Raw genomic sequence first — 27831 nt, 5'->3', positions numbered from 1 at the left:
AAAGAAGCACAATATACAGCTACATCTTGAATGTGGGCATGTGAGCATACAGTAGTTACCTCCAAAAAGTCAATAATTATATACAGTTCTCATAAGAGTTTAAGAATATAACTGCAATCTCTTTTGTTCAGCTGTGTGGTAATACAGAGTTAAAGCTGATTTCTTCTTACATGGCTTGCTTTGGAGAATTGTACATCTAGATGCCTGAAAATACAGCATAAAAAAACCCAACAAAGAATACTACTAATTTTCACAGAAGCATAACAAGCATAATATGCTATCTAAATAATTTGTTTCAGCTAGTAGATTCACAAAGATAAAACCCAAGCTCACTCTGAAACGTGACTGATGCAGAAAAATTGTCATTAAGCTCAAAGGCATTTTTCCAATATTCAACTCCTTTAACTTTCCTGCAGAAAAATGTTAATGGAGATACATGCCTAATGTGTTACGTTAAAACTAAGAGGAAGGTTAGGCCTTACAAATACTAGTATCCTCTGGTTTTGTCACAATCTTTGGCCATGTCTAGCCTACACAAACATGGTACATATACTACTGTGAATGTAGTACAGTTGGTTTGTACAGTTGGTTGGTCTCCAAACTCTGAAGACCAACACCTCATGAAAACAAGGTGCTCAGCAAGAAGGTTCCTTTTATAAGGAGACAGACATGCAATAGAGCCACCTCTGATGCTGCTGCACCCTCAAAAGTGGCGTCTGCTCTCTTTGGAGTAATGGCAAATGCGGTGTTTCGGATCTGCAAACCTCTTCCCAATGCAAGGCAGTTTGTATGTTGCCCAGTCTCTGGTGGTTTACCCCTATCTTTTATACTACCAGTTGTGCATTGTTTATTTTCTTCCACATGGGGAATGTGAGATGTATATACCTTAATGACTTACATATACAAAAGAAAGAAATCACTGTGTGATGACTGAGAAATAAAAAGTAAGATTTTTTCTTACAGAGAAGTACAGTATTAGAGTAGCAAGTAGATAAAGACAGAAGCAATATGGGACACAACACACATTGGTAGTCCTGGTAAGGGTTTGGTAAATGCCCTTTTCATATTCCCTGCCTATATTTCCCCTAAGTGCCTCTGTAAACTTCCCAAGGTTGCAGTGCTGCTTCTAGTAAACACTGTCAAGATTCTTCAAGTGGTTCCACATTGAAAACAGACTACACAATTAATGCTCTGTGAAAGCACTCTCACATTTGCAAACTATTGACAAAATCAAGGTGCTAGAAAACTGAACAGCTCAATCTATGCATTATGTATGCACAGCATGAGAAACTAAGGAAATAAGGCTTTGTGTGCGAAACAAAAAGGTGTATAACTTTAATTCTCCAAATGTTTTGTGTTTGTTCCTTGACATTTTAAAATTAGTCTATACTTATAATTTTATATGTTTTGCTATTGGACTGCAATTTTTAAACTGAATAAAAACTGTCTCTAGTGCTAAACAATTAGAAAATTACTGTCCACTCACAAAAAAACTCTTAAAATTCAGGATAACAGAATGGCTCATGGATCTATGATGTGCAGCTCAATAGAGAAGCTGAAAAAAATATGAGTTTTCTTTACATATCTAAGTAAATTCACAAAATATTACACATTATTTTAAGGTTTAGACCTGAGGTTTAAGTAATCTGCAAAATGAGCATTCCAAGAAAATGCATCAAGTTCAATTGTGCCCTATTACACTCACTTTAACTACTGAGTTTGTTCTCATTATTCATTTCAAGGTGCATCACAACAAAGGTAAAGTTACTATGGACTGTTGAAGTGATAGTATTGGCAGGTGACAGGCTTTTCCCATGTCAGATGCAGGATGGAGAGACATAGTGTAAAAAACAAAGGGCTGCCCTTTTTTGACACGGAAAGGGGAAGAGTATGGACAATTGGAAGAAGTTGAATGAAGACCCATGAAAAATGCATGAGACCCTCAGGTTCAGCTTTAGCCTTGAGGGCGTACTACTGCTTCTGCTCCAGAGGACTCCCACACTTCTGGGCAGGAGCCACTGTTTCACTTGCCCTTATTTCTTCTTGGGCAGGATTCACCTGTTTCCACTTTCTCTCTCAGTTGTTGCCTTGGGACAGCAATGACTCCAAGCCAGAAGCATTCACTCACTTCTTCCTGATAGGAGCCAAAAACCAATTTCCCAGTTTGGTCACATACAGGTAGGTTTAACTCTCCTAGTGCTCCCGGTTAGTTTACTGTACTCTCACTTGCTTGTAAAGCAAGCAGAAAACAGCAAACCCCAAATAGTTCTTTCAAATTTGGGTCTGGAAGATAATGGTGCAATTACCTTGAAACACATTTACAGTAAAAGAAAGAGAAACTTATGGACTAAGATGTTCAATGTGTTTCCATAATGAGCTCATCCGAGTCATTTGGAGACTGGTCTTTAAAAATGAGGTGTGAGAAACTGTGACAAGGAGGATGGATTTGTAAATAACACTTTGGCTTAGCCCAGGAGATGCAAAAAGCCATGGTTATGCCTTAAGATGTCTTGGGATCACTAGACAGAAATCATTAACAGAAAATGGAGTGCTGAACAGAACAACTGTGGTATGCGTAAGAGGAATTCAATGCTCAGAGACATTTCATGATCAATACCTTCAAGAATCCTATACTCTACTCATCTGCAAAAAACCATGAGAGCCCAGTGTCAATAAACTTCCTTACCAAATATGTCTTTTGTTTGTGAGAAGACATCTTATTCCTCAAGTATGTTTGCATCATGGCACCTCCAACATGACAGTCAATGGCAATTCACAAGTCACTGAGAACTTCTTTAATGGAAGTCTAAAAAACCAATTAGGTTTTCTATATTAGTTGCTTTTGTCTTCACCTGAAGTTGCCTTCAATGACGTCAATAACAAAACCAGTGTCAGCAGACTCAAAAAAGTCCACCCAACATCTAATAATACTTTCTTTACTGCAATAATTCAAAAATGTGCATAAATAAATGTACAAAAAGTCTTCTATACTGTAAGCATTTTAGAACGACTTAAAGAATATCCAGTGACTATTCGATGACTTCAATATAACCTTTCTTTCTGAATTTTTGAAATAAACAATGCATTTGATGCCAACGTCACAAGCACAAGAAGCATATATGCATAATGCTCATGAGTCTGAACCAATGGTGTTATGAGCATTCACAGGAGCAGAATAAAAATATCACCAAATGCCTTTTCCCCATGACTTCTGAAAGACAGCTTTACTTATGCTCAGCAGGGGATGATGAAGTCTTTTACCTCATCATGGTATGCTGCTGTGTGTAAGACTTCAGGGACTGACTAAGAGGTGTTCACTGCTGTGTTAAAGGATTTTAATTTTCTTAAAATTTGGGGCGTAAAAGCCTTTTCCTTTTACTGACGAACACTTCATTGAATTCTAAACTGCATATTAAAGTTCATGGCTATTAAAATGACTCATTTTAGTCATGGGTACGTCCACAACGGAGAACAAAACACTGTACTAAGTTTTTGTATGGACCTCAGGGGAAAAAAAATTAATAGGTGCTATTTCAATTTGATCTGACATAGAAAAAAATGCTTTGGTTAGAGAGCTGCTTCTGAAGAAGTGGTTCTCTTCTGAGATGCACAGTTGGAAAGTCTCTATAAGGGAGCATCAGTGGAACAGTTGTTAGTTTTTCTTCATGGATCTCTCTGGTGAAGGTAATCTGGCTCTAGATAGTGTGTGACAGCTATGCTTCTCAGACTGAGGCACGCACCAAGTTACCCAGAACCATCAAGGATCGGAACCACCATGAGAATTAGATGGTGGGCAGGACAGAAAATACCAAGGGCGGGCTCCTCCTGTTTCCTGCATCTAACATGACTCCTCAGCTTAAAATATGAGAAATACAAGTCACACAACTCTGATTTATATATTTGGTTGACTTCTCACTGTTAACATGCAAGGCTGGGAAGGAGCATAATGAGAAAAAGCTCAAGATAACCTTTGTGGGAGTTAAATCCAGAAATGGAGATTCCTTATCGATACTGCAGATCCCAATATCGAAATGTTTAACACTGAAGTGGAAATTTTTGTGGAGAGAATGAACTCTGCTTGAAAGGTAACTCTCTGTTATTAACTTTATAACAAATTCTCATTCCAAATAAAACAGACTAGAAATCGTTGTCACTGGAGTAGGTGATTTTATCATGCTTTTACTGAGAGGACAGCAATTCACAATGCTGGAACCAAGAGTGCAATGGGAATTGGAAAGAAATAGTAAGGGGAAATATTCAGGGGTTGTAGTGAAGAAAGCTGGTGGCTGAATCATAAACATGCTCAGGATGTCTACAGGTTAAGCTCTGAGCTATGTTTTGGGTTTTTTTGTAACTTAAAATAGGAGGAGACCAAGGATTCCTACCTACCATATTCAAAGACATCAATGGCTTCCTTCTGTACTCCTGTAAAGACTTTTAGTGCAACTTCCATCTCACATGAGTATCTGTGTAAAGTGCTATACAAAAACACAGTAGAAGCCTCCTAAACTGATGCTCTAATAAGCAGCGTCTCTCTACTGTCAAAGCCATTCAGTGCAGCACACTGCAGTAACTCAAGCAATGAGTACATCACATCTGTGATCAAGTGATTGTCTTGCTACAGTTATTTGCAAGCCCACATTATTCACGTGTCCATTAGAAATGGCTAAAAGGCACTTTTGCTGTTAAACCCTGTGTTATTTTACATGAATCTACCATTTTATCTGAGTTAATGAGACTTTCTTTCACTAATGTCACCTGTAATGTGTGGGCACAAACCTTACTTTCTGAGCAATCCATGACATAAGAGTCTCCCTCATCAGACTCTATTGTTGCTAGCATCTGAAAATGGTGCAAATCCCAAATCTTCATACTCCTCTTTCTACAGTGACTTGACACTGGAACAGATTTCACTGCATTTCCACATTATCATCCCTGCTCTTCTTTTCTCTTTCCTTATAAGAACTCCAGCTACTCAGTTCCTCTAGGACAACCCCCCCACGTTGTCTCTCTCATTAGAAGTTGTGATCTGGAAGACCCCCCTACTGAGCCTGCATCTACCTGAGTAAAACTGAATTCCACAAGTCTAAATTATATTAGCCTTGCTTAGGTGGCACTGCTGTGTGGATGACATACAACAAACACATCACGTGAAGTTTGCTGAGGAATGAGCAGAACAGCTGTGGCTTCATGCGTTGTTGTGCAGCCAAATGTACTTCCTTCTTGCCACTGAAACCCCCACTGTGCCCTGTGGGCAGATTGGCCATGGGTTAGAGTTTGCAGTGATCTTCCTGTGTATGTCGTGCTGGGTACTGTGCTCACTCACTTGGTCCTTAACACTTTACCTTCCAAGCAATTAACATGCTCACTCACCTTTATATATTCAGAAAATGACATAGTTGTAGCATATTTTGGAGAAATGAGAATAACATGAGTCATAACAGATTATGAAAAGCATGAAAGAGCTCTGGAAAAACAGAATTTGAAAGAAGCAAGTGATTTAGTCATACCTCAGCCCTAAAAGCAATGACCATGAAGTTCAAATAGTTAAGGTTTTATCTGGGAACCATGAGAACACAAGGTGAAGGCTATAAGATTAGTGGACATTTTGACTAAACCACCTCAACTTGAGACTAGATGGCACAACATGACACATTTTTTATTTTCATAAGTAGTTTCCATGAGAGAGAATGGAAAGCAATACAAGTGGCAGGCTGTGAGACCTGTTGATTGGTTGCACGATAAAGTCTAAGCCATGAAGTGAAACCCTGGGAGCTGTTGCATTTTGAAATATCACAAAACCAAATAACTTCTATCTGGAGTAAATTTGATTGGTATTTCCCTTGAATACATGGTGATTGGTTTTAAACAGTGATTGCCATCAATGCTGTTGCAGTTGTATTCAATTTCTTTAGACGACTCACTTGAATAACTATTAACATTTACTGTTTGAACCTATTTGTATTCCAATAACATCCACCACACTGTTGGCACTGTCCACCCACACAAGAGAAAACTGCCCTTTTTTAAAGAGTTTACAATCTGAGAGCAGTTGAATCTTGCAACACTGCAAAGAATATTTAAGTTCAGAAAAAATATATGTCTTTACAATTATCAGATCAGCACCTAAATTAGGATGCAATAAAACTTGGAAAGCCAGAAATTACTGAATCAAGATAAAGGCTAAGATACATTAATCAGTACATTCTAGGAAGGAAGTACAGATCTTTGTTTTATTAAGAAACAAAAACTTTTATTAATAAAGCTGGGGTTTCAGCAATGCTGAAAACAAACACACAATGAGTTTCAAAGGGAACTGCATATGTAAATTACTCTGTCGAATTTGAAAATCCCAGCCATCAGCAGCAATCATGTTTGGTTTAAAACATTGTATCACCACGGAAAACAAATCCATTTGCCTTTTGTTCCAGGCAAGAAAGAAGTGTGGGTTAGGGAGCAAACATGGTGATAATGTGTATACCTGCAGGTGATTTATGGAAATTTGGTGTGCTAATAAAGTGAAGTTCAGAACAACACTGACAGCGGTGAAGGCAAACTGGATCCTGGAAGGATGTCAGTGATTGTGCAGGTTACAAGAAAAGAGGAAGTGATAGTCGACCTTCATTCTCTCTGGAGGCAAGTAGGCATCCAGTCTGTAAAGAACAGCTTACCATCCACTTCTTTTTGTTAAAGGGATTTTTTTGGAGTAGGGAAACAACACATGGTTTTCTTTGCTGTGTTTTGCAGTTTTTCAAATCCATATTCTTTGCCTGGATATTGGTAACACATAAATATGCTACTTACTCCCTCATGCGTTTCAGTTTGGTCTCAGCCATAGTACTGTTGAGAGCTCTGAATTTCTGGGGTGCCCCTGGAGACACTCCGGTGACAGTCCTCGAGCCTACAAATCAATGCACAGACACATAACCTTATTCACCTTCTCCCCTGAGCTCTATTGCAGAATCAAGGGCAGTTAGAAGGAGGAAGACTATTCCTGTTTCTCACAAGGTAGTGCCACATTAATTAAAGATGAATTAGATTATTAAATGCACATTAAGGGCAACTCCTTTCTGAGGGACAAGTAGATTTATATCTTAAAGGCACCAGAATTATAAAAATAATTTTCTTTCCATGTAGCATACAAGAAATTACAACAGAAAGGACAGTCACTTGAGGAAGTGCTGGGACAGATAATTATTTTAAAAAAAAAATTTGGCCAGATAATATGCATTTTCTTCCATTGTTTTTGCACTTATTTTAAGAGCAAGAACATTCTTCCTGGCGGGTAAGTCTCTCCTTTAGCTTGATCATTACTGTAAACTAGAAGTATCTAACTTATGATATAACTTTCTCCTTCAGACAAAGGTACTCTTTTTATGTATGCACATATATATATATATATATAATATACAAAAACATACCTGTATATGTAAACACATATATGTGTAAGAAATATGCATATGCATAAACACACATGTTCACTCTTTCTGTTTGCAGATCTCCTGGGCTGTTGCAATATTTAAGGGTCTAAGGTTCACATACCACTGAGGTACCCATCCACAGGAACACAGAAGTACTGAATCACAGGGGACTTTGAGGGTTATCAGCTCCAATATCCTGCAATTTCATATAGTCATTCCATCATACAAGTCTGTGGTTTTCCTAAGGAATTTATGCATTTATTACCCTGATTGCTCCCATTGGAAGACAATTCCTAAGTCTCACTGGGAGAGTTGGTGGCTAAAATCTCTCCTATTTCCTGAATAAACTTCTTAATTGGCCAGTTCATGCTCATTTTCCTCCTGTGCCAGTCGTTTTCTTTGTTCTACTCAGTTCTTTCCTTCCCTTTTGCATACTCCTTTCATTTCTTTATAATTGGAAAGAAATCCTATTTCAGCTTCCAATTTGTTAAGCTAAACAAAGCAGCTATTTTAGTGGCTTCTTGCAAAAGAAGAAGAATCCTAGTACTAGGATTTCACTTCCCAGAAAAGGAGAAGATGTAACAGGGTGGGATTACATCCTGTGTAAATGTGTGGGCTGTGGCACACAAGACTCAGGTTCTGAACAGGAGTGGGAGGGCTCTGCATACGATATGAACAAGCCCAAAGTCAAACACATTAACACAGTGCCTTGTCTAAATGAACACGCACTCCTCTCCTAGCAGTGCTTTTTACCTTGGACTCAGCTGGGATTTAGTTTGGATTGCATTAACATCGATCACATGGAGGCAGAGGGAGCTTGCATCAACCCCCCTGCCATGAGCAGTATAGACAATCCCAGAGAGCACTGAAGGCTTCCCTGGAATGTGTAATCATGGCTTTTCCAAGGGTTAAGCTCCTATGTCTTACACAGTTCTAGGTCCTGATCACATACGTTTGAATGCTGAGACTAAAACTTTCCATTGTGAGGGATCTTATTGAATTGCTCACAGTGTCTGCTGGATTCAGAACCCTGGAAGCAAGCGTGGAGAGAGACCACAGAAGAAATGGATTCCTGACTGTTATCTGGCATGTTTTGACATTTTAAAACATTTTCCTAGCTTATCTTTATACCTAATGGATAATAGTTGTCTGGTGCCTAAGTATTACAACTGAGATATAGTTAACATAGTTTAAAAGATGAAAAATTACAAGCTCAGTTGTAACCAGCAACCAATTAATTCATCTATTAATGCAAAAAACATGTCCTGATCATTTACTGTAACACTGCACATGCACGTCCATACATTTTGCCATGGAGTCTGTAAGCATTCAATCCCTTTAGCGGCACTGGAAAATTCAACTATCCTCAGCGTGGCCCTGAGGAAACCCCAGGCACTGTGAAAAGCAATGCTCATGAATTACTGGGCAGCACCCTCCTTTGTGAGCTGGCACAGAATTAAGGTCCAGACTTGGGGCTTTGGGGCTTTGAGACCAAAAAACATCAATGCCCTGAGCACCACTGGCCTAAGGAAAATATAATCTTTGCGTTCTCTTAAGAAAGAGTATGTTCAACCACGGGCCCCAGATAAATTCTTGTATTATTATTACAGGATATATCACTGTAGTAAGAGCTCGGCATATTCTTTCTGCTTAGTGGGTTCAATCTATTTATTGCTACAATATTTCCTTCTCCTCTGACATTTCATTATTAAAGACATCCTTCTCAGATTTTTTTTCCCCAGGGATTTCTGACTAAATAATTTGTGCTTTGTCTACTCTCCACATAGGCAGTTGGCCAAGCAAAACTTACTCTCTACATGTAAACTAGTATCTATCTTCTCCTCCATTTAATAAGATTTTCTGGGTACTGCAAAGCAGCAAGGACTGCAGATTGTAGGACGCTGCAAAGATGTGGTTAATCACTAAAAAAATGAGTTCTCAGTGAAAAGGACTAAGCTTGACACATTGGTGTTACAACACACCTCAAAGAATTTTGCTAGGGTGATTCATTATCACACCAACTTTTATATCAAAGGTATTTTCTTAGAAGCAGTTACTTGATTAATAATATATTTTGCACTCAGCTTTGGGCAGTTTGCCTACCAACAAAGAGCATGGAACTAAGCTTCTTCAAAAAGCTACCAGATAACTACTTGCATTTTTTATGTAATATATAGTTCTTGATTCATTAAATAAAATCAAATGAAACAAGAGCACTGACTTTTCAAAACCAGGTATTGTGGCTTTCTAAATGTATTTCAGAGAATAGTATCTCCCAGTATCTAGTATTGCAGAGAACAATACAGGGCAAAAGGTCTTTGTCCTTTCAGGTGATGGAACATCAGTTTGAGGTTCTGACTGAGGATCTGTAAGGAAACGAATTCCTCTGCCTGAATGCTTATTCACAGGTGCATTATCTGGTGAGACATTTCATACATTGTGGTCCAAAGGCATTCCTACAAATATTTCTGCTAATGACCAAAGAATTGGTGACAGACATCTACTGCATCTCTTGGTAAGCTATTATCTCCACTGAATCATAGACTTCCATTTGGATTTCAGATTTCTTTCTTCAGCTTTCACTGCTACATATGAGATCCTACAATGCCTTTTTGTACAAGGTGTAAAATATTAGAATCAGATGTGTTTTCCTGATTCATAAACAGTACAAAGTGACCAAACTGCCCTTAACCTTCTCCTCCTTAATAAACTGTTTTTCAAACTCCCTTTCCTTTTGCAGCTTTTTTCTGCGATCTTTCCAATTTTTCCAACTTTTATCAGTATGGACTATCTTATTTCAAATACACTCCACATGTACCTGTATAGCCAACAAAAAAGCAACCACTAAAGCTCTGGTATTCAGAATGGTTCTGTGGGACCTCTTGAGGATAAAGTTTAGTCACCTCATAAGTCCTTTTACCCTTAAACACTAAGGTTTATACTAAAGAAACTTCACCTGTGGGGAAAAAAAGTATATTTATTGCATTCTTTTTATCACAGCCTTTGCTAACATGAAAAAAGTTCTAGTTTTTTCCTACTTATTTGTTTACTAACAACTGCTTGAAATGTCTCATAATTTTTTCACAATACCTTTAACAATGAAAGACGCTACAAGAAATTCTGGCCTGGCCAAATTTCTGCTTCTGTTCTATTATTGCCATGAAATCCATACTGTTTTCAGGAGTAGCCATTCTTAAATATTGTTCTGTAGCCCAGTATTGTGCTATTGCAACTTCTAGCACCAGACTACACACCTGGATCTGAGTTTGCAAGGATTCAGGTTTCGTCTGATCTTGTCCTGACAGAAATTTTGATTTAATTGCTTAAGCTCTTGAGCAGTTCTACTGACTAGTTAGTTGTGCTATTTTGTTTTATTTCCCCTTATTCTTGTAACATACAACCTGGATTTTCAGATGGATAGTAGTGTTCTGTGTAGAAAGACACATTTATAACTAACTCAATTCAACCAATGTAGTTAAAAAAATGCAGGCCTGGAAGTGGACAAAACTAGCTTTAGGGTAAAAAAGAGAACAAGTATCTAACCTATGTAAAATGCCCCATGTACAGAAAATTTTTATGTACCGTGAATTTGCAATCCAGTGAAGAATATGCAAAGTATAAATGAATGTTAGCAAACACATAAAAATTACCCCAACTGCAGCTTTATAGCTTGACACTGGAAGAACTCAAAATAGTAAAAGTTTAAACTTTCTCAGTGACACTGAGCATACAAAGATAAAAGGGACCCTAGCAGATTTGTTTCTTACTATCATCACACATATTTGTTCAGAGCAGACCATACAAACCTAATTACTACCTTAGCTCGGAGAAAGGTTGTAAGTTTCGGCACAGACTGGTCCGAGATTTTTTTAATAATAAAAGCACAATTTTAGTCTTTAATATTACAATTTTAAAAAAGCATCTCCTCGTTCTTAATACTGAAAGGAAAAAGATGACAATAAGGATCTCTGTAATACTAAGACTGTTTTTTAAAAAACACTGTTTGTCTTTGATTAATTTTCAGGTTTGTTCCTAGAAGCCTTCAAGATAACTCCTCTCAAATTAAAACAACAATTGAAGACAATGATGCTGCAAATGCATAACTGATTGCAGAATTTGAAACTGACAGCAGTTTTCTATTAGTGCAAAGAGAAACTGGATGTAAATGTTCCTTCCTTCAGTCCTAAGGATCTCCCTGACAAGGGACCCAGAATATGACCAGTGGCTACAAGACTATGATGGCCATAGCTTTGATTGTTCCCTTTCATCCTTCTTCTTCTTTGGCTTTCTCTTCCCACCAGTCCATGCTCACAAATAGGGACGAAACAGAGCTCAGAAGAACCTCTGGAAGGAGGACTTCTCAGGATTCCCCTGTGTTCTAGTCTTAGAGCCACAAGATAATACTGAGTCAGGTTTATCCAACTGAACAAGTGCAAATGAAGCAGCTAAATGAGATTGCAGTTCCTATGGGAGCCTTTGGAACTCAGCCAGGCTTTCGTGCAACTCACACACAGGCTGCTGTTGGCACAGATCAGCTGGGTGGTCTTCAGGGGCAGTGACTAAGGCAGCCACAGTAAATAGCTTTCTTTCATATATGTCTTCTTTTTAGCTTTTGAGTTGACCACAAGAAACCAGGCTTTCAAACTCTGAATTTATATATAGAATTTGCAGGCGATTTTAGGACTACATTGCAAACTTAAAGTCTCAGTGATTTCTCTGTACCTCTAATGAGATACTGCAAGATAAATATTACCCAAACCTTGATCATAATTTGAAAAAAAAATTAATTAATTTTCTCTTATTTTTGTCAGTACTAAAAACTATAAACCAACTTACATATCCTCAAATATTTTCCTCTGGACAAAAAATGGTAGAAGCCAAGTTTTTAAAAGCTTTTGTTACTACATTCCACACCTTTGACTATCATGCTTTAACGGTTTTATTATTTTCAACAAAAGCACTTAACTGTGCATGCATTTTCTTTCTGCATATTTATACTTCTCTGCAGTAGATTAAGGAAGTAATTTTCAAGATCACATTTTTTTTTTAGTTACTTTGTTGCAAAATGGAAATAATTGGACTGTGATGAGTACAGACTGCTAATAACTGCTGCTATTTAAAGAAGAGATATTGTTTAAAGAAGAGATATCATCTTACCCAATGAGCTATTATTCAGGACACTCTCCAAATACTTAACCATTGCCTCAATATCACTGTTCTGTGAATAAATGAAATAGGAATAGTATTAGTGTGAACACCAACTTAAATATAAACACTATGTTCCAGAGGTATGATCCCACAAACACAGAGGATATCACACCAAAAAGTGTCAAGACTAGACTACAAAGAAGTTACATTGCCCAGGACTTTTTCTATGTTTTCTTCTCCTAAAATACCAGGCTTGGGAATGGTGTCATATCCAAACAATTTATGTCAGATTCCTTGCACAACACAAGTATTTAGAACAGCTGTGCATGGACTTTAAAATCCCATATATTTACTGGGGAGGGTGGAGTGCAGTCTCTGAAAATACACCAGCATTTTACCATCAGTTAGTCCTGGAATATCTAAACCAACATTACACTGAAAAAGGCAAGTATGTGCTTCTTAACTATGCCAAAATTTCTTATGCTTGTGACAGATGTCCACAGCAAATTAATACTTATGTTTCATGTAATTGCATCTACGCATCTAGTAACAATGACTAACTGAAAAATTTTCAGTTAAGAAGAGATTTTAGCACTTTTCTATTTCAAGTGTTCTGTTACCAGATGGTTAACAGTTTTTCCATGATATCTTTCATGTGAAATGCTGTTTGTGTGCACAGATGAAATTTAAAGTTCTGGTTCTTAAGCAATGACTGTTGTCTAGGAAGTACATCAGAATTTTATTAAGTGCAAGAGAAACTTGGACTCCAGGTTTCTAGAAGGTGCTGCCATATCACATTTGACAACATGGTATTTCTTGACTATTTAAAACTGAAAGTCAAAATCTTGATCTTAATAAAAAAAATGTCAAAAATATGTATTTTAAATAAATATTCAGCACTCTATACCTTTAAGACAGAAAAAATGGGATTAAAAAAAACAAACCAATACTGACCTCCACTTCTACAATGGACAGTCTGCTTTATATTCTTCTGTGATCTTACTCAAAATGCTCATCCTAAATTTCTCAAACTGAGGAACTGCCAGTATACCTTAATGGGATAGCAATAACAGTTGGCAAGTACTGCTAGCTGGTTAATGACCTTCTGGTGCAAATGGGAGCTGTTATGGATGAGCATGAACTAACTACTCTTCACCCCAAGTGAATATTTGAGGCAGGCTCTGCTATTTTAGCACAACAGGAATCAGCTTGCTGGTGTCCATCGCAACTGGTAACACAAAAGCTGTAGATTTGAAGAAGCCCCTTTGCCCTTTTGGAGCAGCCTGTGGGATCCTGGATCAAGTCAGCACCAGGGTTTCCAGTTCTGCAGCCCACCTGAAGTGTCTGAGTTACCTCAGATGACCAAGTTAATCTCAATTTGTTTAACCAGGGTTTTGCCAGTCAGCAGTAAAATGCCCAGGAAATGCTAGAAAATGCATTCATTACATTTGTATATAGAATACATATTAAATATTGAATTAAGACAGTATTATTGATATAATTTCTCAGTACTTCTAAAAAATTATTAAAAGAACCTGTAAGACTTCATTAAAAAGTTATTAAATATTTTTCACTAAAAAATAAAAATTAATATTAATTTTCTGCTAATATAATTTTGCTTTTTTTTTTCATTCTTACTCAGTTAACCACAAACCTACAGACAGAGAAAAGCATAGTAAATGACTATTATTGCTTTAATTAAAACTTTTTTTTTTTAATGGGACTTCTCTCAACAGGACATCACATTTATTCCAATTATAACAAGAGAGCTGATTTTTTTCTCTTTATGCTGTAAGGCAAAAGATACTTTTTCACCTCTTTCATCACCCCTGCCTTTTCTCCACTTGGGTTTAGCAATGGAAAAGGATTTAGCTGTTTTATTTAATACATTTATTTAATGTTTATCTATTTAATGTATTTCTTTAATGTTTCTCTTTTTTTTTGCAAAGAAAGCAAAGCCCTACAGAATAGGCAAGGGACTCTGACAGACACACAAAAGAGAGGTACTCCTACGTGTGAGGGCCAGTGTGGATGAATGCTTGCTCATTTCAGATTCAGAACAAACAACAGCCACCGGCCATACCAAGGCATGTGTTAGGAATCCAGTGGAGCATTTTTGGGGTGACAGCACACAGACCACTCACAGCTGCTGGAGCTATGATAATTTATGCCAGCTTCTGGTCTGACAATCTCAGAAGCAACTCGGAATTTTAAAATAGGAACCTATTGTAGCACATTCGTAGACTTTGTCGTAATGAAGAGGGTGAATTTGTTACTATGGTCACTAAAAGAAAACACAAAGACCAAGGTGATAAACTGCAGTAGAGAGCATTAATTAGCATCTCATCTAAATCAAAGCCAATGGAAGCTTCACTATGCACCAACTTTTCAAGATGAAACCTCTGTTAAACATCATATTTTAAAATATTTCTAGAAACAGGTTGTCCTTCTCTTTCATGATTTCTCCCTATTTAGAAACTGGTTCTCCTTGAGAAAAAAATATGTGGAAAAAAAACATTGGCTTGAAGAGGGAGAGGGATGGAAAAGTAATCAGCAAATTGCTGCTTGAAATCTGTCAATCTGCATTCCTACTCCAAAACAGAGGAACAAGGGACACTAAACTCCAATGCTGGACAATGTATCTGAAATCAGACAGGCTGTATTGAAAGGTATCAATATGAGAAAAAAAGCTGTCTCAGCTCCCATCCTAAACCTTTAAAATTACAATGTTCCAGTGCCTAACTCTACCTTCTTAACTGAAGGTGTTGCATCTCACGTAAGGCCACTGCTTCTCAGTCTGTCTTGACATCTGTGGGAGCTTAATATAGCTTGAACAAATTGCTCAGATCTCTTTCTACATCTTGCACCCCAATTTGTTTTTCAGTTAGATGACTTTTCTGACCCCCATGCTACTGCACGAACATTGGGATTTTTTTTTAATCCTTGTTTGAAGTAATGGGGTCACCAGGGAGTGCCACCAGATGCAGCAATTCTGTACACTCTGCACTGAAATAACTAGTAAAGCAATCTTGGAATTGGAAATTTGAGAGATTTGCTGAAATTAGGATGGCAACTAGCTTAAAAGTCCTTACATGGTTGCAGTGGAATGACTTCTTTGTTAGCGCACACCTCCAAAAGCTTACTTTATGAAGGTATTTTTGAAGAAAGGGTTTGAGAGTATGAAATACGTCACAGAAATAGAAGTAGGAGTTTTGGTATTAAGTAAATGACTGCAGAAGCAAATTTCTGCTATTCCGGTAGGATTTCAAGCTTATTATTAATACTGAGCATGATCCCTCCTATCTTTGAGTGGGATTCATCTCACACAACTGCTGACATCCAGAATGAAGATGTCCTGTGCATGCTAATAACTCTAGATCCCTTTATAATCATCAAAGAGGGACCTCTCAGCATATTCCATCTAACCTGCATTATGCTTTCTTACTTCCCCTTACAGTACTGACTTTCTGTTTAGTGAGTTCAGACACAGGTTCATATGTGCACAGCTACAATCACTCTGCTTTGACCTTGGACTTACTGCAGAACTTTTCACTTGAGAAAGTGAAAATTGACTATTTTCACTTCCCAAGAAATAGAAAAGGTAATTGTGTCAGTAGCCAGAGACACACTTATCGTGTATCTAAGGTGCTGGAGTCAACAGGAGAAAAGCACAGATAATTATTTGCTTTGATAGAGGACGTCCTAAAAGACAAATAGTCATGGGGGTGCTTCCCAGTCAGTCTGTGCAGGCCAGTTCACAGAGGGTTAATGCTCTGTGTGCACAGAGACTGCTGGTAAAGCAAAGCCTCAGGGCCAGGGGGGCTGGGTAGAGACAACAGGGTGCCAGTGAGATGGTTCTTCTAGCCCACCTCGTTGGTTCTTGCCATCACTGCATTTTGGGTCACTGCAACATGAGGGACTGTCGCTGCTTGCATCTGAAGGCCAACAGTTAATTTATTCTGCATTATTGAGAAATCTATTTTTATCTTCTGCCCTTCGTTAATTCTAAGCAGCAGTCTGCCTGTTCAAAAACACTATTGATTGACACTTAATGATACCATCACTGAAAGCTGAATGAGAATTTTAAAAGGCATTCTAAAAAAAAAAAAATATTTTCTCAGAGTCTGATGAAAATGAGCAATAATTCATTCTCAAGAGTATCTTGTAGTAGACTTTGTGGGCAACAGATTCTTTGTATGTCTATGTCTTGGGGGTAAGCACAAACTCAGCAAATTGAAAAAAAAACATTGTCTGAGATATTCCACTGTTTTACAATTGACTGATTATTTCTTTAGACCACCACTGTACAAACCACTCCTGAATTTTAAGGCATGCTGTGTGTTTAATTTGAAAGCTAGAAGGACATTTCTAGATGGAATGAAGCTGTTTCTGAGTAAACTTCAAGTTTTATTGGTGAGACAACTTCAGGATTCCCTGTTACTGTGATAGAAATAGTGTTCTGATTTCTCACACAACATTTTACTTTTGCTGTAAAAACTATATCTTAAAGAAGCTATTAGTTCAAAATCTTCAAAAAGTACAGGTTATTTATAACTTTGTGAGGAGCATTAGTATACTTGGCTGGTTCCCTGAAATGCAGAAGACATCATACTCTGTTCTGCAAAATTTGCACATGAACACAGAATAAAGTAAGTGGTCCTAAACAGAACCAGACAGTACCATTCAGAGGCAATGTAGACAATGCTTTAAGTTGGTGGTCCATGAGAGAAATGAACTGTTCCTGAGTGCCTTAGGAAGATCCATTTTCAGAACTGCCTTGGGCATTTAAGTTAATTGATTTCACTGAGGCTTGATCACTGGATACAAGACTCAGCTCAGCTCATTCTGGTCAGATCTAAATTAGGTGCCTTTTCCAATAATCTTCAACCTTCACACTGCAACCCCTGACTTTCTTGTGGCAGTCTCAACTACTTTAAGCCTTTCAGCAATAAGTTTTCTCTCCACGACACTTTCTGTGACTCTTGGGAAAGTCTACAGATTTTCTGGTCAAGTCTTGCAGCTGTTAAGGTTCATAGTTCATCACACTGTCCTAGAAAATACGTCTAATATAGACAGGAAGAAGGGTCAGCTAGAGGTGCCTATCTCTGTCCAGGAATTAGAGCTGGAACTTAGATCTTATGCTTGAAGTATACTTTCAGCTTTAATTTATTTTAAACCATACCTAACATGTGAGAGGAATGTGTTTTAGAGTCACAAGGAGTTTCCTGACAATTATCTACCTAAAGGCTTTCATGGGAGTGTTATCTTTAATGCTAAACGAATGTAAGAATCTTTCTCATCGATCTCTCAGTAGAATTACATATGCATACACTTATAATTAATTAATAGTATTGATATATACACATATTCCTAACAAAAAAAAAAAAAAGAAAATCAGTAATGTCAGCAGGACAAACTCTCAGGAGGGAATTCAGTTTTCTCATGGAAAACGAGCACCAAGTGTACACTGTTTTCTCAAAGGTCACATATACCTGGTGATTGGTCTTAGAGACAGTCTGTGATCCTTCTGCATCTTCTTCCTCCTCACTGTCTTCTGAACAGGATTCAAACTCATCTTTATAATATTCTTCTGCAATTTCTGGATCTTCAGGGATCTCTGAAGGCAATTATGGGTTTATAGAATATATAGGGAAAAATGCATGATCTTAGAAAGATAAAATGAAATTTATAGCAGAATGTTATGTCAATAGCAATGCATTCTGTAATTGAAATCAAAGGATATTTTCTCAGATTAAAATGCTTGTCTTTGATGTTATGATAGCAGTGTTAAAGCTGTCTCTGGCAAAAGGTTACATCCTCATCATATGCAAATTAATGACCTTAAAGGATCTATATTGATATTGCACTGAAATCACTGAACCACAGAATAATTCAGGCTGGAAGAGACCTCATGGGATCATCTAGTCAAAGCAGGGCCAGAACTGAATCAAATCCAGCTTTTGTGAGCTGAAATTATGCCTCACTTTGGTTTTCTCTAACACACAAAATATATATATATATATATAAATAATATATACCAGGTACATGTTTAAAAGATATGAGAAATTAAATCTATATATTTTTCCAAACTTTCCCCACTCAAAACAATAATGAAAGAAAAGAAACTTGTGTAAAGTCAAGCTATGCATACTTGGGTGTAATGCTCTCTCAGTTTATTACTATCACAAGTTTTAGTAATAGCAGTGAGTGCAATATTATTATAGTCATTGAGTCCGTGAAGTACAATAATTGGTATTAAAACTCAACACATTCATCACAGAATGAAAGACACTCCAGTCACTTTTCTCTGGGTGAAATACTTTAGCATCCTAGACTCTGTAAGAAAGGAGTTAGTGAAACAGCTCAAGGTGTGATTGCATCTGCTTCGGGGAGATATTATGACAAGAAATGATAGTTGAAGATAAAAAGTGCTTACTGTTCAGCTATCATAAATCACCATTGTCATAATTTCAGCTAATGCTGACTTCCGCCACTCTCCTCAACTAAATTTGCCCCTTTAAAGAAATATGAACTATCTTAAATTTTACTACATTGAAAGAAATTACATTCAAACAATATGACATAAAAATGATTAATAGATTTTTTTTAGTTGTTTCACATGGATAAAAACCCAAAGCATTCAAACAGTGGAATACAATTAAAATCCATTAAAGGACATTTGAGTTTGGGCAGGAGGAATAATTCTTATCTTTAAGGCCTAAGAAAGAGAACTTTCTGTGAAGCTGTATCTAACTGCAGCATGAGGTGGTTAAGCTCTCCTGTTGAGATAGGAGCTTTACTATCTACTGTCTCCAAAATAATTTAAAAAATACTTTCTTTATAAACCCGATTTAGCTTCAAAATGCTGACACATTTTCACTCGTGTTTCTCTGTTTTAAGATATTTATGGAAGCTGCACAACAGCATCATGTTCCACATTCACAATTTCTACTCCTAATCCTCCTGTTTCTATTTTTCACCTTTCTTAGTTTGAAAAAAAAACAAAACAACTAATCAATACATGAGCTTCCAAGAGAAGAAACCCCCCAACCCAAAAACTTTTTCCCACAAAAAAAAGCATTTATTTTTGTGTTTAATTGCTTGAGTTCTACAAAGTGCCATTTGACAGAAAAGCCTAGGACTTCATTAAAAAAGAAATCTTAAATATCATTCATTTCTACATGGAAAGAACACTACAAAATTAAGATACATCTCCTTTTCCATGTGGGGTGAACATTATTTTTTCTTTCTTGCAGAGCTGCTGTCATTCCTGCAATTAGTATAATTTTATTAGGTTCTTCTTCATTCTATGTGTATATGTGCAGTGAAATACATACAAAACAGCCCATTTATCATGTTATAATACAAACATCAGACTACTGCTAGTGCTTTCTGAGTCATCTTCTCCTCCCACGTTCTGCACTTGTTTACTGCTGTACTAAAAAATGCAATCCTCCCTTTCCAACCAAACAAAATATCAAACCCAGTCTTTTTACTCATAATTGTACCTTCAAAATGTCTACTCAGTCTATTGTAAACTCTATACTTCATGAGCAGCCCATGAGCATACAAAACTGCTGATGCCTTTGAACTATGAAGAGAGGCTGGCACTGGCTGTATCCCACTTCCACGCCAGCTTTTGCATCCTTGTTGGAATTATTCACTTCACTATTCATTAAACTGGCTTGACAGCTGTATATAGATGGCCAGTTACTCTGAGCTTAATAATACAATTTGAAATGCTAGCTCAGATGATAGAGATGTTCCACGGTACGTATTTTTACTGGCTCCAATTCAGAAACTGTCCCAAGTGACATTTCTGAAAGGAGATGGGATGTCCAGTGGATGGGAATTTGGGATTTAGCTAATACAAGTTCTTAAAACTTCTTGGTTTCATGACTAGCATCTCTAAAGAAGGAGTTTTCAAAACTTCTACACATTCATTTAGACTATCTGGTCCCATAAAACAGTTCCTAGAGTCCAACTCACAGACCTCCATGTGTTATAGATGCACAAACACATCTCTGGTTCTCTGCAGAATTAATCTGAGTACAGAACAGCCTATTTAGTTGAGACCCAGGATGGGATGAATTTCAAGAACAGGTAAAATGGTTTTAGCACAGCAGTAACCATAAATCAACATGGCAAGCTGTATCTGCTGGCCAAGTAAAGTCCAAGTGCAGATGACTTGAGTGAGTTGGTATTTTCAGCTCAGGGCAGGCAATGTCAGGGGAGTTTGGACCCCATATGCTTCCATTTCCATGTCTCCAGTCCATCCTCTAGAACATCTGCTACCTAAGTTTTCCCATGATCCTGGATATTTTATAAACACCTCCAGTTTAAACAAACCAAGTGGCAAAAGGCTGGTTCCTGCCCACATTCCTGAACATTAATGGTGAAGTTGCACACTTAGCAACATAGTGCAGAAGAAAACTCTTTGGTTTGTGCTTTCAGAGGAGTAGTTTTAATAAAAGTGTTGATCTTTGACTTTTGTTTGCACACCTCTGCAAAGCCTAGCATGGACTCCAGTGCTAGGACCTTGACCCCGTCCTTTGTTCTGACATAAAATAGAAAGCTACTTGGGTAAAGAAGTGGTGCTAGTGAGGGGAACATCAAGTCTGTTATGCTGAAAGAGGAAACAAAACTGCTGCTGCAGAACCCAGGGTACCCTGCCTCTGTTTTGTGCTCCATATGAAGCTCAAATGAAGGTCTCTACAGCTGCTTTTGCCTCCTCACACCCTGTCAGCTGGCCTCTGAAAGTAGATTGTGCTTTATCCAGCTGTGTGTATTGCACTATGGCCAGTCACAGTACCTTTTATTTGCTTACAAAACACTTAATTCAGAACAAACTCAGCTGCTGCTTCTGTATTATTAGGTGGCTTAGGTATAGCATTGAGACACTTGGTATTTGCTATTAGATATTCAAAAGAAAACAAGCTCTGAATGATGACATTCCACTTTAGATTTCTTTCTAAATAGTAACATGATGCTAATAGTGGAATGAAGGGTAAAAACCCATTATCTAAAAAAATCATAAAAGCATGGTTACTTCCCAAGAAGACAAGCTAAACAGAAAATAAAGGAATGTGATACTTGTAATATTTTGCTTAAATCCACCAAGAGCTTGTTTCAGGTAGCATGGTAACTTGGCAACAATAACAATTTTCTTTAAAAATATGAAAATACTTTGATAAATATCTTTCATTTTCTCTTGCCTCAAAGTCATAATTTGTGCATTGATGCAGCATTCCCACATTCCAGAGCATGCAGAAGACAGTAAGTAAGGCCTCTTCTATTTATAAAAAGGACAAAAAGTAAAAAAAATAAAACAGAATGGTATAACATATGTAAATTTTCACCACTTGTATTCACAGTAAGAGAGTCACACTCAGGTCTTAAGGACTATTGTCCTTTTTCAATCCAAAGACTTCACTGCATCTCTGAAAACAGGCAGATTTTCTCAGCTGACACATTCCCATTTTTAGGAAAAGATTGCTATAGTTCCATGTAGTTACACTCCTCAGTCTGCGCAGTACTATAAACAGGAAAGTGAGGAGCAAATCATTCAACTGCTCTGACACATACTGTGATGAGATATAACGTACTCTTAGAACCAAGACACTACAAAGTGGTGCTACCATATCTCTGCTACCAAAGATTGACACAGAGAACTCAAGAAAAATGAGAGGGCCAGGACAAAGACACTTGCACTGCCCCCCTTGCAAGGCTTTGTACATGAGCCATGCTGGGGACTGAGGCAGAGAAAATCATTCCTCCACCTTCTGCTTCCATGTTGCATAAGACAGCCCACTGGCAGGACCTATTCAACAACACAAAGGTGCCCCTGATCCTTTCCTTTTTGTGGAAAAGCATCAGCAAATACCAGTTTGATCCCATCAGAGCAGGTGTAACCTACTGGAGCAAATGCCACAGTGGCCCCCAGGCTGGGCAGGAGGCTGGAGTACCTGGGTGCAAGGAGGGGCTGGGAGAGTGGGGTCTGTTAAGGCCTAAGAAGGGAAGGTTAAGGGGAAACCTTACTGCTGTCTGTGACTATCTGATCAGAGGATAAAAGGAAGATGGAGCCATCTCCTCTCAGAGATGAATGCTGATAGGACAAGAGACAATAAACATCAGCTGGGACATCATAAATTCAAATTTGACATTATGAAAAAAAAAGAGTGTAATCAAATACTTGAACAGGGCTTAAAGAAGCTGCAGGAGCTCAGTCTTTGCAGGTGTTCAAAACTTGACCAGACACCCATGGGCAACGAGACCTGCTTTGAGCAAGGGATTGGACTAGACTGCCAGAGGTCCCCACTGATCTAAATTATTTTATGATTCTGTGGTTACATGATGCTTCACAAACAAACTGTTCAGAATTACCCCAGATGTGTTTTTGTGTGTGTGCATATTTAACGTACACACTCACAAGCTAAGCAGGAGCTTTCCTGTTTCTGTATGTCCTTGCAATGTGTACACAGTCTCACAGATTACTAGCAAAAGGAGCTGGTGAACAGGGCTGGCCAGCACTCATCAGAGCAGTGCAGCAGTTATCACAGAGGGAGGAAACAGAAAGGGATTTCTGCCTCGAAGGAAGAAAACAAACAACTGGAGCACTGTCACTGGGAGAGAGGTCTGAAACATAGATATATTTCCCTGAGCTACATAATCCTGAATGAGAAATTCTACTGCAAATGGCTCTGTGCCCCTCTGCAGTTCAGGTCAATACTCATACAACTAGGAAAAATAAAATAACTCCATTATTATAATTGAAGCACACTCAGACTCGTTTTGGTTTTTTGTTGGTTCCCCCTCCCCCCCCAGTACAAACCCCTTCAACTTTAAAAGTTTCAAAGAGAATCACCATCCTTTGGTCAGCTATAGACTCCATACGTGCTATCAAGCTCTGAAGCTTAATTGTTCAGAAGGTCAGTGGAATCTTTTGTCCATCTCTTCTAAACTAGGCTGAAAAAGACTCTCCGAATATGTGTTTAAGAAATGAACTAGTGGACATACAGGACTTTTGTGCCCATGAAAGTCCTGTACGATCCTTTTCTATTAGCACAAAAGGGCTATGAATTCATTAAAAGAATTACCTTCTGATGTGGCTGTGTATGGCTTAGACATAAAGTAAAATGGATTTTTCTAAATGAGAACCAGAAATACAACCAAATTTAAACATTAATGCTTTATAATTCTCCTCTTAGCATTTTAAAGAAGGAAAAAAGCTTCAATTCACTTGTGGGCTTCACTGAGTGATGAATTACCTATTGTGAAGATAGAGATAAAGTAGATGTAAATCAGACTGGCTTTATGGGGATCATCCACTACTTGACGTAAGAAAGGAAGTAGCAAGTATCAAATGTTTTTCCAAGAAAAAATTATTTTTTGAACCAAAATGAAATTTCCAAGAAAAATGTTTTATTTGAAGAACACAATTCTTTTCCTTAAACCTTCCACCTCTTGGTATTTTATCAGTAAGCACAGAGACAAAGCATGAGAGGAAAAAAGGAGCTGCTAAAAGTTGTTAACAAAAATGAAGAGCAAGAGGAAACACTTTTGTCACATTTTTTCCCCTAATTTTCTGAGTAGTTGGTTGTTTTTTCTTCTGATTTTCTAGTTGTCATGTAAAGAGAAATGGGAGAAAGTGACAATGAAGCCATGCTGCCTTTCAAACACTGTTTGAAGTTCAGCAAATCTAAAAATGTTCCAAATGTTCAGAAACCCTTTTAGTACTGATGGGTGAATGAGGAGAAAGAACAATATAGTGATGTAGTCAATAACAGGGAGCACTTAGTCTTGGAAGCCATTTCCCTTAGGAAAAAGAGTCATTATTGTAAAGGTTGCCCCATTATTTGAACTGGTTCCAGCAGGAACAGAGCAAGAGATGTAAATTAAAGGAAAACTGACCACAAAGATACCTTATGACATCAACTTAAAAATATCTTAGCCCTTGAGTTATTTTAAACTTTTTTGATCAGTCAAAGCATACTTTCCAATAAAAACTCAGCTTTCCTGCTGAATCTGACAGAGACTGCCTGATACTTTCTGTTTCAGTCTGACATCAGTGTTGGGAACAAAAGTGTCCACATATTAACAAAAAAACCCTGCCCCTTAAGACAGTCACTTCCTTCTCCCTGAGATTTGGTTCAAGAATACTATTTTTAAGACTTAAATTTGGGATATTCTCACAACTAGAAGTCACCGAAAGACTAGAAAACAAATGGGAATGGTTAATATCCAAAGCTGGTGTAAGCAGTTGTGCATATAAGAGTCTGGATGTAGCAAAGATGCAAAATACATTTAAATTGGACATAAACAATAATTTATATGTAGAACAAGTAAAAAAACAAGTAAATTATTGCAACCAAGTGAAACCAAGAAAAAGGTATTGAGCTTTTAAACACCCAGATGAAATTAACTGGTCAAAGCCAACATATTTACAAGATTGCAGAGACACACTTTGCTCTGTGAAGCAGAAAATGTAGCAGGAGAATTCAACTAAGATCTTCACTGCTGTCACCTTCTCATTCCTTCCACCTCACTGTCTGACAGCCACATGCACTGAAAGCTAAACGGGTAGAAACTGCAAACTAACTCACCATTTGCAGCTACTTTCTGAGCAAATTCTCCTCCACTTAGAATTGGCTACAGCTTCTTATGTCACCATACAACTTAGCTCCCCCAAAATGCTCTTCAGATTGATAAGCAATCCATAAAATTGAATTGGGGCTGGAATGGGAGTCCTATAAAATGTTTTTCAACATCATCCTGTTCACAGATGCTTTGTTTGCAAGGAAATGCCTACTGTGTCTTTACATCAGTTTAACCTTGAGTCTAAAGTGTAATGTAAATATATGTTGCTCTGTCGGTTGGACAACTTGGAATAAAAACTAGCTCTTTCTAAGGAAGATTTAAAACACTGAAATTATCTTAAAGTATCTGCCTTAGAATCTAGTATGCAGTATTTTTTTGACATATACAATCTCAGTGCATTTGCTTCTAATTGTTTCCTAAATTCACACAGTGCTTTGTAAATGTTTTGTAACACAATGCTTTGGAAGGAGTGAAGGGAGTTCCTGTGTAGGTTTTAAAAAGAGTTGGCCAGAATAATTTTAACTGCAGTAATTGACCAAGGTGAATTTTGAGGTAGGTTCTATTTATCAAGGTCAAACTAAATCAATATGAAAAATAGATTTGAAAAATGCAGGAACTATACAGTAACATAATTTGCTCTTCCCACACTTCGAAAGCATTTGGGTTTTTTTACATAACTGCTGTGTCAAGACTTCATTCCACAAGCTTCCCCCTGTGAAGCTGTACGAGCAAGACTTTCTGTAAGAAGTAAGCTACGAATTTTTGTGAAGCTATGAAAAGATTTAAGTAGCTAGGGCATATTGAACAGTACATACACTTGGAAAAGGTTTCCTGAGGAGGTTATGAGTAGAGTTCAACTCTGCATGCCCTCAAATAAGCTAAAGCTTTGAGCAAAAACTTGAAAATAATGAACAATGCACAGAAACCTCTACATGTAGCTTTCTAAATTACTATAACCATTGGACTCTGAATGCCATAACATTCCCAAGAATACGTCTTTAATTCCATGGTTGCTCTCATAGAAGAAGATATTAAATGGGAAGCTACAACCAAAGCAAGAAATCAGCTTTTCAAAGGCAGTATTTCTAGTGAAGAACTCCTTAAACAAGAAGAATAATGCTTCAGACAATGTAAAAAACCCCACTGATTAATTTTACACTTTCTGACTAAAACTTTCAAACTTCATTAAATAGTGCTTTTGCTAGAATAAATCAGATTTACTGTTCCTTTAATTGAATCTGGGACAAGCTGGGCTCAGTGTGAAATCAAGCAATGAAAACAAGAGACAGATGAGGAGGTCAGAGGAGCACACTACGCCCTCAGATCCTGTGAGAGTCTCAGGAGTTTTTTCACCCCATGTTCCAAGGACAAGTGTAGGACTGGTAAGTGCAAATGCCAGAACTAAACAAGCAAGTTTCTCTCTGCAAGCATCCCACGCTATCATTTCAGCAAGTAGCGAGTCAGGGAATATGCCTTATGATCCTGGAAGTAGGGTAACCACATGAAAGAGACTAATGGGTAACCCACAGTAGAAGTCACTGCAACGTTATCTTCTTAATCGAGACAAGACTGTCTGGTTACAAAGGATACTATAACAAGAATAATGCAGAAAGGTGCTTAATGTCACTTGTTATCAGTAGTATTCTGGTTTATTTTAACTTGCCAGACTGAAAAACAAAACAAGACTTGATTCTCCTAAAAGCCTTTGAGCAGTGTGATCACTTGAGCAGTATGATCATATTTTGGAGTGTTACTCAGTTACCCAATCAGTATGCATAAGTGCTGGTTTACAGACACTAAACTAAATGTGTATATGCATAGATGCTTAAAGATGTGCTCAGAAACATTACAGGCTTTTAACCTTCTGAGACTTACAAAACTACCTTGAAAATCCTTCAACAAAACTTGTAAAAATAACAGAGTAGAAAAAACCCACAGTATTTTATAATGAGTGAACATTTCCTATTTGAGAGCCAACTGAACTTTGCCCACTTGAAATTCAAAGCAATATATCCATAACTTACAATTAGCAATGGAAATACAGAAACAATGTATGCAATTACTCTAACATACTTAGCTATTTTGGAACTGTAGTGAAATTAGGTTTGCCAGGCAAAATGTATTGCAACATATTAAGCTAAGGAATTTAACATGTTATAATCCTTGCAGTATACAGACATAAAAAGCAATATAATACAGTTTAGAAAGATTATAATATGTCCCTTTTATATGCCTTTAATTTTTAACATTATTTTTCTGTACAAAGAATTTAAATACCACAAATATTTAACTTCAGCTCTTTCCATCTTTTAACTTGACTCCTTTCTACACACAAATATGTCTATTAAGAGCAGAGTAGTAGCTTATGCAGAGCTGGGATCTTAGAGAAATGGATATGAACACAGGTGAAGCCCCAGCTAGCACTGTACTGACAATCCAAAAATGCAAAATACAATATTTTATTAGTGGGCCTTATGTCCAGTGTTGTTTTGCTTTGTCTTTTTCATTCCAGGCAATGAAGCAGTGCAATGAGGACAAGCTCTTAGAAATATGGATCCATTTGTGTAAATAATTACTTGAATACTTTAAAAAAAAAAATATCTTCCCCACTCTTGTTTACCATGTCTCATCAGCTGTGAAATTGATATGAATATAAAGTGGTGCT

General features: G+C 37.4%; 1 protein-coding gene across 3 annotated transcripts in view; it reads right to left on the bottom strand.

Moving 5' to 3' along the window:
- NEK11 (NIMA related kinase 11) overlaps positions 1-27831 on the bottom strand; it is an 85453-nt gene that overhangs the window by 7868 nt on the left and 49754 nt on the right. For 2 of the 3 annotated variants that reach the window (XM_027659405.1, XM_027659407.1), the window contains 3 exons: positions 18062-18186; positions 12579-12639; positions 6805-6901 (listed from right to left, as the gene is read on the bottom strand). In XM_027659405.1, coding sequence (XP_027515206.1) covers positions 6805-6901; positions 12579-12639; positions 18062-18186 — 283 coding nt within the window. The remainder of the gene's footprint in view (positions 1-6804; positions 6902-12578; positions 12640-18061; positions 18187-27831) is intronic. The other variant, XM_027659406.1, reaches the window with a different exon arrangement.

Source organism: Corapipo altera, unplaced genomic scaffold (assembly GCF_003945725.1).
Source record: "Corapipo altera isolate COAL_440 unplaced genomic scaffold, ASM394572v1 44b, whole genome shotgun sequence".
In the NCBI taxonomy this organism is placed as follows: domain Eukaryota; kingdom Metazoa; phylum Chordata; class Aves; order Passeriformes; family Pipridae; genus Corapipo; species Corapipo altera.
This window is presented reverse-complemented; position numbering and strand designations above follow the sequence as displayed.